Source organism: Zea mays, chromosome 10 (genome assembly GCF_902167145.1).
Source record: "Zea mays cultivar B73 chromosome 10, Zm-B73-REFERENCE-NAM-5.0, whole genome shotgun sequence".
In the NCBI taxonomy this organism is placed as follows: Eukaryota; Viridiplantae; Streptophyta; class Magnoliopsida; order Poales; family Poaceae; genus Zea; species Zea mays.
The window spans coordinates 115231752-115243601 of NC_050105.1; the positions used below are offsets into that span (position 1 = coordinate 115231752).

The 11850-nt window shown below is 43.1% G+C and overlaps 1 protein-coding gene and 1 long non-coding RNA gene across 2 annotated transcripts; one reads left to right on the forward strand and one right to left on the reverse strand.

The window, feature by feature from the left end:
- Positions 1-5653: 5653 nt before the first annotated feature.
- On the reverse strand, positions 5654-6873 carry LOC103642724 (uncharacterized). The gene is made up of 2 exons (XM_008665930.3): positions 6866-6873; positions 5654-6407 (listed from the first exon to the last, which is right to left on the reverse strand). Exons 1-2 carry the CDS (start codon positions 6871-6873, stop codon positions 5654-5656), a joined length of 762 nt encoding a protein of 253 aa, XP_008664152.3.
- A 4332-nt stretch (positions 6874-11205) lies between these two features.
- LOC109942979 (uncharacterized) lies at positions 11206-11534 on the forward strand. The gene is made up of 3 exons (XR_002265555.1): positions 11206-11243; positions 11306-11419; positions 11498-11534. It is a non-coding gene; the product is annotated as an uncharacterized lncRNA (long non-coding RNA).
- Positions 11535-11850: the final 316 nt, after the last annotated feature.

Genomic DNA, 11850 nt, shown 5'->3' on the forward strand with positions numbered 1-11850 from the left:
TAGCACTACAAATATTGTATAATTTTTTAAACTCTAAAAATCGATGTAGAAACGTCAAATATCTTAGTTAAAGTATAAAAGAGGGTTGAATAGGGAGAATGGTTGCAGATGAGGTGAAATAGGAGAAATAATATTTGAGGGGGAGGTATTTAAATATGAATTTGAATTATGAATAGAGTGATTTGGGAGAGGTAGAATAGTTCCAATTAGTTTTAGACTCTCTCCAACAATTTTCCCATACAACTCCCCTTTTATGTGCTACCAGATATATTTTGTTTAATCCCCCTAAGGTCTAGTTTGGATACTTTGGGATTAGAGTGTTTTTGAGGGATTGGAGAGGGTGTAAATCCCGAATAGATCAAATACTCTCTCAATACATCTCAATCCACTCCAATCCCACTTATTACTAGAGTACCCAAACTAGGCCTAAAAGATCCCCACATACAGTTTCTCTCCGACCATTCCACTTATCTATCTTCCCCTATATGAACTATCTCGTTAAAAAATGAAAAAAATCATCTATTCATCTTCATGTCGTTCCAAATACTGTACCTTGTTTTATCTTTCTCTCCCGAGTCCCGATGCCGCGCCTTCCACCACCCAATCGGCGGTGGGCACCGACCCCAAGGACGTCGACCAGTGCCACCGTAGTCCGTAGTCTTGCTTGCGCTCCTCCGCCTCCGCACCATGTGCCTACGTGACCTCTCCCGTTGGGATGGCCTTGCCTCCAAACTCCTCATCCCTCGTCCCACTCCCCAGTCATCAGCTCCGTTGTTCCAATCCCTAGGGTCGACCTCCATTCTGTGCTCCGGCGGCGCTAGCTTGCTCTCCCTGAGTCTGACCTCCGTCACGTGCTCCGACAATGCCTCGCAGGCTAAGGCTAACCTTCCATAGTGTGCTCCGGCTGTGCCCTCCACCAATCCATCTAGAAACTTCAACCTTCTACAGGATGAGCGATCAAGCGACTTATAAAAAATGGGTCAGGCTCCTTGTGGCAAATAAAATTCCATGCCCGTGTGGAATAATATTCAATAATATTAGGGTGTGGAGGATTTGAACCTTGCTTAGGTCTTGTTCGTTTATGTCGGATTGGTGGGTCGGAACGATTCTTAACCAGATTACTTCTCTAATTTATATAAACTTTAATTAGCCGGAACGATTCCGGGTGCAATCCGACGTAAACGAACAAGGCCTTACTTGGTATAAAGCGTTTGGCTTTTATCACTATAATTGATGTCTATTTTGTGTTATGTAAATGAGATATATTGTAAATATATACATATACAATAATTGGAAAGTTAAAAATATAAGTATATTTGAATAAATATATGATTTAAGCAAGATTTACCTATATAATACTCCTTCCGTTCCAAAAATATAATGTGTTTTGGACTAAATAAATATTCATTAATTAATCTATGAATATAGTTTGAATGTATGTACATATTCATTATTATTCGGATAAATATGGAGAAAAAATATAGGTAGAAAGAACCATATTTTGCAACCGAAGGAGTATATAAAAGTCGTGGTCCCATGAAGTATCTCTACTACTTATTAAGGTTGCAACGGTAGTCTGTTATTCCACTCTTCACACAGTCCATTCTCATGTTCTGTCACCCTGTTCTATCATTCTTATTCCTTGTTATGTCATTCTCATTCCCCTCCCTGTAAAGTCCATTCTCATCCCCCGTACAACCCACGTCTAGCTAAAATTTAAAAAAACTCACACATGGCCCCCCAAGGGGATTCAAACCTGCGACCCCTCAGGCAAATGTGAGTAGTAGCTACCGCTACATCACATGTGTGTTTATGTCTACATATATGACACGAAAAACAACTACTACATCTCTCCCTAAGCTCACCTGCTACCCTTGCACAATGCGTAATAGTAGATAAGTATCACCGAGATTCTTAAATTGTATTTTTGGATGGGGTAGTATTTAAAGAAGAGCCTTGCATGCAATTTTTTTTTGTTTGAATAATGTTTTCAACTTAAATTCTTTTTTTGCATGCGTGGCATTTATTATCCGTAATATTTTTTCCATGGATCTGACTTGTGAGTCATTTTCATAAACCAACGCCAAGGATGAATCAATATTTCTTACTTAGAATCCCCGAACAAACACCACTAGCAGAAGGCGCTAACGTTGGCGTCGTTCATCGACGACGAGAAGAAGCTTGACAACTGCTAGTTCGACCTCTCGAAGCAATCATACTTGGTCGCATGCGCCACTGTGTACGACAAGCTCCGGCGCAGCCGTCGCTTGGACGTTGTCCAGAGCGGGTGCACCGTGCTATCCATCGTCAAGCAGGGGGACCTCATGATCGTCGCCAACATCAGCGACTCTCGGATTGTTCTGAGCACCGCATCCGACGACGGCGCCATCATTGTCGTCCAGCTCATCGTCCACCTGAAACCCAACTTGCCACGTAAATCGTTACTGACCGGCCATAAATTCTTGTGCGCTGGGACGACGACCGTTGTTGACATTGTATGAGCGTCCTCGAACATGATGTATGTAGAGTAGCGCATCTGGTGGTGCAACGACCAAGTGTACTACCTTGCTGATGAGCCCGGGATGCACTTCGTCTGGTAGCCCAGCCAAGAGTCATCGGTACTCACCATGTTGGGGGCGTTCGATGACTACTATATCAAGGACTGTGGCGTCATCTCGGCGCCGGAAGTGACGTAGAGGAGAACCGACAGCAATGACTAGTTCGTCATTCTCGCCACCGTCGGGGTAGCTTTTTGTGCTGGTCTGTCTTTAATTCTCTTCGCAAACACACATACTTGCCTTTTTGTTTAAGCAAGCGCGCATGGTGGTGCGTGACTGATGACTGACGATGTACGAGGGAACTTCTTCCGGCAGGTGTGGGACGTGCTCTCTAATGATGAGACAATACAAAATCGTGGCATATATCGAAGTCCGCATGATACTGATGGTTGCAATGTAGTTGTGAAACGACTAGATTAAAATAACAAAATTTATGTATGACCAGGATCATAAATAGATTATGAAACATTCATTATAACAGTATAACACACATTTTGTATATAAGTTATGGTGGTATTATATGTTCCCGTTACAACGAAGGATCAGTCAACTAAGTATATATACACATCGACACTGCATTTGTTGTAGGGCTGGACGAAATACTCGTGGCTCGATAACTCGCTTGACTCGGCTCGTTAGTAGCTCGGCTCGACTCGGCTCGTTTTAATTTTGTAGCGAGCCAAGCTAGAATTCTAGCTCGGTTCTGTAATGAGCCAGCTCGTGAGCTAGCTCGCGAGCCAAACGAGCCAAGCCACAACACAAGTTTTCTAGTCGTTGGTGTCGTCTCATCTCTCATAGTCTTGGTTTCTCGTAGTTATGATCTGTGATATGGACATATGTGGATGTGTCATGTGCTTAAATATTTGCATTATTGTATGGCTACATACCTACATTGTATATTTAATATTTGATTATTGGTTATGGTTTTGTGAACTTGGTTTCTAGCAGCATATGATGTTAGGGTTGTGCAATAAAATGTTACATGTTTGTGGAATGGATGATGAATTGCTTATAATGATGCTTGTTGCTATCTTATTATAACTAGTGGTTGGCGCGCGCCCTGCGCGCGTAACTTTTGATTGTAGGATACTTTTATGCGAAGAAGGGATATAACCAAACTTGAATTATAACAATATACAATTAGTAATCTTCATGGTAAAGAAAGTTTGAAAACAACAAATTGGATCATTAACAAATATGTGGAAAAAAGATATTAGTTGAACATGTCTGCGTCTGCAGCCACATAAGCTTTTACCAGCATAATACCTGTTTTTCAAAAAAAAAACTTGTTTTTGAGCCACGAGGTTCGGCGGCTGTTGCTACGAAGGTTCTAGGAGCATAACAAACCCGATACATGCACAAGACAGTAGTGAACATTGTAAACAAGACAACAGTTATATGTTACAATGAGTTACTCACAATTTGAGTTTAATGAGTTGTTCACAACTTGAGTTTAAAGTACAGTCAACAAAATCACCACATGACATATCTAGGTGTAGGCATTGAATCATTGATCTCACTGTTTCTACACAGTTGAACACTTATTTTTTAGCTTGTATATATAGGAGAAAGAAGCTATAAAATGCATTGTTAAATTTATATTATATATAAAGGAGGCAAACTATGTACTGACCAGTTTCCTAGTGAAGGGCATAATAGTATTGTTTGAACTCATTAGTTATTCCTTTTTTTTGTTGTCTATTGTTAGAAACGCAGTCTGATGAAATCTCAAAGAGGATGAACATCACATGAACTAACGGTTAGTGTTTCTAGAAACAATATGCCAGAGTTACACTTTGTTTCAATTTGTATGTAGTGCAGTATGTGTTCATATATAGGTAACAAAACACCCTTTTTATGGTCATTCTTAATAAATAAATTCAGGTAATGAAACAAACCGCTGATGTATTCACATATTCTTGCTTATGTACGATAGATTAGAGGTGTATGTCAATCAAATGCTACATTGTGGCCATTCTTAATTGGGATAGACAATAAAACTAATTGCTATTGTATCCACACATATCCATATGGTAAAAAAACTAGATGCTTGAGGGCATGATCGTAAAGGTCATGCTATAGTCATTGTAACTAAACCAAATTGTGGTCACTGACAGCAAGAACCTATTGTGAAAGTAAAAGATTGTGATCTAGCATATACTCACACAATGCATATTTAAAGAAATCATACTGGCATGTAGAGATACACTATCTTGAATTTGGGCGATTCAGCTCACTTGAACTACAAAGTGGTTACCTGATGGTGTTTTACTAAGTATTAAGTGGCTCCCTTCCGTACACTGTGAATCTGTGATTCATTCATATATGAACTTGATCAAGAGTCGCTAAGAATATCTGGCACTCATTATCAACATGTTTTAAATTATTGAAATCGACCATGGCTAAGGAGATTGCAGGTCTAGGAATAAGAGACCTGAATAAAGTTGGTAGAGTATTTTAACTACAGTGTCTACAGCAAGACTGAGTGGACCAAATGAAAGTTTGGGCTGGAATCGACGTTCACTATTTTGTGTGAAGCGAACAGATCGGTAGAACAATGTATTTAAAGAAATCATACTGGCATGTAGAGATACACTATCTTGAATTTGGGCGATTCAGCTCACTTGAACTACAAAGTGGTTACCTGATGGTGTTTTACTAAGTATTAAGTGGCTCCCTTCCGTACACTGTGAATCTGTGATTCATTCATATATGAACTTGATCAAGAGTCGCTAAGAATATCTGGCACTCATTATCAACATGTTTTAAATTATTGAAATCGACCATGGCTAAGGAGATTGCAGGTCTAGGAATAAGAGACCTGAATAAAGTTGGTAGAGTATTTTAAATACAGTGTCTACAGCAAGACTGAGTGGACCAAATGAAAGTTTGGGCTGGAATCGACGTTCACTATTTTGTGTGAAGCGAACAGATCGGTAGAACAATGTAACAGGAAATTTAATAGTCCTGTACATGTTGATGTCTGTTCTAAGGTAGAGATAGTAGCAGTTCATATAAGAGGAGCATGCATTCATAAAATTCGTAGACAGCTGTGCGATGAACATCAACAGTGCAGACAGGAATCACAGGATTTTTTAGAAGCAGACCTGCTCGAGCACACGGAGATTGCTCTTTTCCATCTCCCTGGCGAGCTTCTCCAGCTTGCTGAGCATCCCTGCGTACATGTCATCAATCTCGGTCGCCTGCCCCGCAGCAGCGCCGAGGAGCTCCTGCATCCTCCCGATCCCAAACCCGTCCACCATTTCATCCACTGCCTTCTGCTCCACGAGGGTGTGAGCGTGCCCAGGCGCCGGAGCCGACGGCAGCCAGGGCATAGGCGACTCAGCGGTGAAGGTGTGGTACTGGTCCCGGAATCCAGGCCCGACGTTGACAATGGCGAGCGAGGCCGGGACGAGGCGGCCGCCGTGGAGGAGGAAGGCGCGGTAGTCGTAGGAGTGGGTGGAGTGGTTGGGGGAGGCGGAGGGGGAGACGAGGATGAGGAGGAGCGGGTGGGCGGAGGCTAGGGTTGCGGAGAGGGAGTGGGCGAGGACGGCCTCGCGCATGGAGGGGCGGAGCGCGGTGCGGCGGCGGGAGGAGAAGAAGCCGATGGGGGCGGGGGCAGAGGCGGGGGCGGGGGAGGAGTGGGGTTGGAAGCGGCCGAGGGAGTCGGAGAGGGAGCAGTGGCCGGAGACGGAGATGGAGAGCGCGGGGGCGGGAGGAGCCGCCGCCGCCGCGGCGTCGTCGTAGTCGGAGAGAACAGACGAGCGGAGGAAGGTGAGGTTTTTGGGAGGAGAGAGCGCGAGATTGGAGACGTTGGGAGGAGGAGGGAGCGTGTGAGATTTGGAGACGCTGGTACGAGGAGAGACCTAGAACTTTCTACAACGACGGACGGGAGGAAGAAGCTGCCACCACTGGATAACGATCGTACGGCGAAGGAAATTTTTGGCGACGTGGACGCACGTGGAAGCTGGATTCCTTCCTGCTTTAAAGTATAGGAAATAAGAGTTTGTAAAACTGTAAGTTAATACATATTTGGTTATTTAATTTAATATCAAAAGTTATAAGTTAGTACGATGATATGATAATAATATTATAAAGGTTTTGAGTTTGTAGTACACTTAAAATATGATTTTTTGGTTATATATATTTATGTACATAGATCTTTGTATTTAGCTGTGTGACTCGCGAGTCTAACGAGCTGACTCAAGCTTTCTAACGAGCCAAACTGAGCTAGATGTTTAACTTATTAGTATAACAGGCTAAGCCATAGCGAGCCGAGCGATATCCACCCCTAATTTGTTGTATACCAGGGCATCAATGCGCGTTCGGCGGCACGGATGTACTACGGCCGGGGAGCCCATACTGGTGCATCAGAATCAGTGCAAGATCCTGTGCATGCCCACAAACACCCAAAGCAAGGTACTACATGGTACATGCATGATGCATGTGCATCGATCTCCCGTACTGCCATAAGCAGAGTCGGAGACGGTCAGCCGGGGCCCGGGTCACATGCACGACGAAGACCACCCCAGCTTTGCTACTTCACTCCCGCTCCCGCAGTTCGCTGCTGTGTAGTGCAGCTCCAGTGCCCCAGCTACAGCAAGCTAGAGGGGAGGAGCCATGGGTGCATGCGGTGGGTTGATAGTTGACACCCTCACCCTGCCTACTCCCTCAGCCGTACTATTATTTGTCGTTTTAGATAAAATTTAAGTCAAACTAAAGTCTTGTTTGGTTTCTTTAGTCCAGAGACTAAAGTTTAGTTAGCAGACTAAAGTTTAGTCTCTACTCTATTTAGTCAAGAGACAAAGTATTAAAAACATTAAATAAATCATAAAAGGACCAAAATACCCTTTAATATTCTCCCACCAATAGTGCAACTGAGGGACAAAAGGTGAAATTAATATGATTTAGTTCCTTTTAGTCATCCCTTGAGAGACGAGAGACTAAAACAATTTAGTTCATGTTTTAGTCCCACCGTTTAGCAATTTAGAAACTAAATGAGACTAAAATAGAGGGACTAATCTGTAGTTCCTTAAATCAATCGGGGCCTAATAAAAGTTTAACTATGAGTTATTTAGTTTTGAAACCTAGTATTTATATGCACCAATTTATCTTAAAAATTATTTTTTATATAAAAGTATAGATGTATTAATAGTTTATTGACATTTTAACAAAAAAAACATGGTCAAAGCTATATTTTAGAGACCATGTCGTTGGTCTAAACGACAAATAATAGGACATCAGAGGGATTACTCTACAACGCACGCTCTGGGTCGCGGTCCTCTTGAGAGAAAGGTAAGAAATAAGAGGCTATAAGCTGGCTAACACAACAAGAGCTACAGTCATTTTTTGCGGCCCCCACTATTTTCGGCGGCCAGGGGAGGGCCGCCGAAAATAAGTTGCTACTTTTGGCGGTCTGGCACAGCCGCCAAAAATAGTCCTATTTTCGGCGGCTTCTGACACAGCCGCCGGAAATAGGGTGCTATTTTCGACGGCCCTACCCTAGCCGCCGAAAATAGCGTTTTTAAAAACCGTCGGGTCCCTTCTTCTCCATTGTTTCTCTCCTCTCTTTCTCTCACCAGAACGCCGCCGCGCGCGCCTCCTCTCGCCACCGCGCCTGCCCCTGCACCGCTGCCCGCACCCTGCCCCTGCGCCGCCGCCCGCGCCAGCCCCTGCGCGCGCCGCCCGCGCGCGCCGTCCGCCGCCCTGCCCGTGCGCACGTCGCCGACAGTCCCCACGCCGTCCGTCCCCGCGCTGCTCGCCCGCCGGCCTGCCCGCCACTCCACCGCCGTCGTCGAGCCGCCGCATCGAGAGAAGGTAATTTTTTGCGTATTTTATTTCTTATTTTCAGCGGTTGTTATTTAGGTGCCGCCGAAATTATTATATATTTGTAATTGTATTTGTTTGATTACTATTTGTGATTCGTATTATTGTTTAATTTGATTTCATTAATGTATTAGTGAATATGTGATTTAGGGATTAGGGGCATATTGTATTTAGGCATTACTTTCATATTAATATGTTGTACTATTATATTATTAGCTTTAATAGTATATTATATTGGTACGTAGAATAGTTGCATAATTAGTGTATGTGGTACTTAGTTTGATTTGATTAGTATTATATCATTGTTTGTTTTGTATATAAGTAATATTATTCAGTGGCAGCGAAGTTATGCTGCCGAATTTTTTTGGGTCCTGCTAGGTTCATGTGGGTTTAGAACCTATCCTTGCCTATACATGTAGGACTGATACCCTTGACAAAGTTGAATAATATTTTCACGATATGGTTCTGTTTAACAGTCTCAGGAATGGTTGACGATCGTGCATGGATGTACAATGGTTGGAGTAGGAATGGACGTCATTCTGATGATTGGGTAGCCAAACCAAAGATTTTGTGGACCACGTATTCTCCTTGTCATTAACCGGCACTGTCAGATGCCTTTGTAGGCGACACGAAAACAATATATTTCTTAATAAGGAAAGAGTTAGTCTAGATCTTTGTCAGTTTGGATTTATGCCCGGATATGAGGTGTGGGAACATCATGGTGAGGTAGTACCCAACCAGAATGTAGAAGAGGAGGAGAACAATGATTGGGCTGGCGATGATGCGATGCATGAGATGCTAGATTCGCTACATCCAGAATTAAACCTAAGCTCCGAGGATCCTGCCACACCAGAGGTTTCCAGATTTTTCAAACTACTAAAAGACTCTGAAGAGCCGTTGCATGAACACACAGATGTGAGTATACTCTCTTTTGTGACTCGGCTCATGGCCATTAAGTCCAAGTACTTTTTCTCGAACAATTGTTACAATGAGATTTTAAAGTTATTAGGATATGTGCTACCAAAGCCCAATAAGTTGCCTAAAGACATGTACCATTCAAAGACAATTATCAAAGGTCTCAGTATGGATTATGAGAAGGTTGATGTGTGCAAAAATAATTGTATGCTTTTCATGAAGGAGCATGCGAAAGAGAAAAATGTCTGAAATGTGGACAATTTAGATTTGTGGAAGTTGTTAATGATGAGGGTGAGAAGGTGATGACAAATGTTGCACATAAGCAGCTCCACTACTTGCCACTAACTCCTCGAGTGAAACGGATGTTTCTATCTAAAAAAACCGCTATGCACATGCGATGGCACAAAGAAGGTGTCCATGATAACGATGACCTAATCGTGCACCCTTCAGATGGGGATGCATGGAAGGCTCTCGACACGTTTGATCCCGACTTTGCAGCTGATCCGAGGAATGTTCGAATCGGCCTCGCGACTGATGGCTTCACACCTTTTGGTCAAATGGCATCATCATACTCATGTTGGCACGTCTTTGTTATTTCATACAACCTTCCACCTTCTCTTTATATGAAATATGAATTTATATTTCTTTGCTTAATCATTCCTGGCCCAGACTATCCTGGAAAGAACCTCAATGTTATGTTAAAACCCTTGATTGAAGAGTTGAAGGAGCTTTGGAAAGGTGTTGAAGCATACGATGTTTTTACAAAACAGATATTCAAACTTCGAGTTGTGTATTTGTGGTCGGTGCATGACTTTATGGAGTATGCTATTTTTACCGATTGGAGTACACATGGTAGATTGACATGTCCATATTGCGGTTCAGATACAGATTGCTTCCGCCTTGCTCATGGTGGAAAGATCACTTACTTCGATTGTCATCGACGCTGGTTGCCCAGGAAACACCCCTTTAGGAGCAATAAGAAAAACTTTATAAAGAACATTGTGGTCACCAAAGGACCGCCTATATGCTCAGCTGAACAATCTTATCCTAAATGAAAAGGGGGACAAGCACGAAGGATTCAGAGTGGACCACAACTAGACACATATATGTGGTCTCTAAAGCTCGGGTACTGATCATCCCGGTTGGTGATAGGTACTCACGTTTGGTCACTTTGTTCTTACTTATTTGTTTATTGTACACTATATATATGACATGACTTCCTTGTTTTTTTGTCATGCAGCCAATGGGATGACACGTCATTCGACGGTCGAGGTCACCATAGACAGGTTAATCAAGTCTTAGGTAACCTCTGTCGTCTACATAATCCAGGAATTGTCACCGACCCGAAAGGTGTGGTGGTTCCTTGCACTAGCTGGTCGCACTTCACACTAGCTCCACATGCTACATATGGAACAGCTCAAGGCGCCATCAAGCACGACTTTTGGGTAAGAGTAATGTTTCAAACTAACATTTATTAGTTGTTTTCAAACTAATTTTATTTTCGATGTTGGACAGAGACGCTATCGTGTGGAACCTGAGGCTCAAGAGCATGCAGACCGAGTATTAGAGAAAAATGCGAAGAAGGTATGCAGGGATGCATTTTCCAATGCTCGCCAAAGTCATTCTATCAACAACTTTCGACAATAATCGGATGTCTACTTGACTGTAGACCAGTACATGGAGGTAAAAATCTAATTTATCAGCTCATTCAGATGTGAATGTAATTTTGAGCTAACGCTTTATATGCAGGTAACTCTTCCATGGATGGAACACCGGCCGCAGGCTTACAAGGCTTTGTGTGAGATATGGGCTTCACCCGAGTGGATTGAGAAGTCTAACAGGAATCGACATAGGCAGCGCCATCAGCAGGACGAGGACGATGATGAGGTCGTAGTCAACCATACCTATGGGGCTGATGGACACATTCGGTTGGCGAAGCGAATGGTGAGTATGTAGTATTCTGTTTTACTCAGAAATGAAACCGGATTAAACTCATATATTTGCAGGAGGCTCAAACTGGAGTTGTCCTGAGCCCAATCGATGTCTATAGGAGAGGGCATAGAGCGAAAAACTGTGAAATCTCCGATGAGCTGTGTAGTCAAGCGGCCGTTGAGCGTATGGTTAGTTGTTGTTAGGACTAATGTTTTCTTGCCATATAGCTAATTACATGTGTGTTGAACCTTCATATTGTATTGCAGGAGACATACAGGCAGGAGATGGTTAGGAAGTATGGAGAAGACTACGATTGGCGAGGAGCGCCTACCATCGACACTGAAGTTGTGCATTCTATTGGAAGAAAGGCGCATGGACGGTATGAACTTGTGATTTTTTTCAATAATATTGGAACAATGACCAAATAGCTACTTTTCTTGTTTTCAATATATTCTATGTTTACCGGTGTGATCGATTCGACGGAGTTGCGTTCTCATGGCGGCTCTTCATCGCAGGCGGGTTGTGGTAGTAGCAGCCGTAGTCGGCGCTCTGTATCTAGCATGGAGGACGCTATGAGAGAGCGGCAAGAAAAGTTTCGTGAAGAGCTGCGGCAACAACA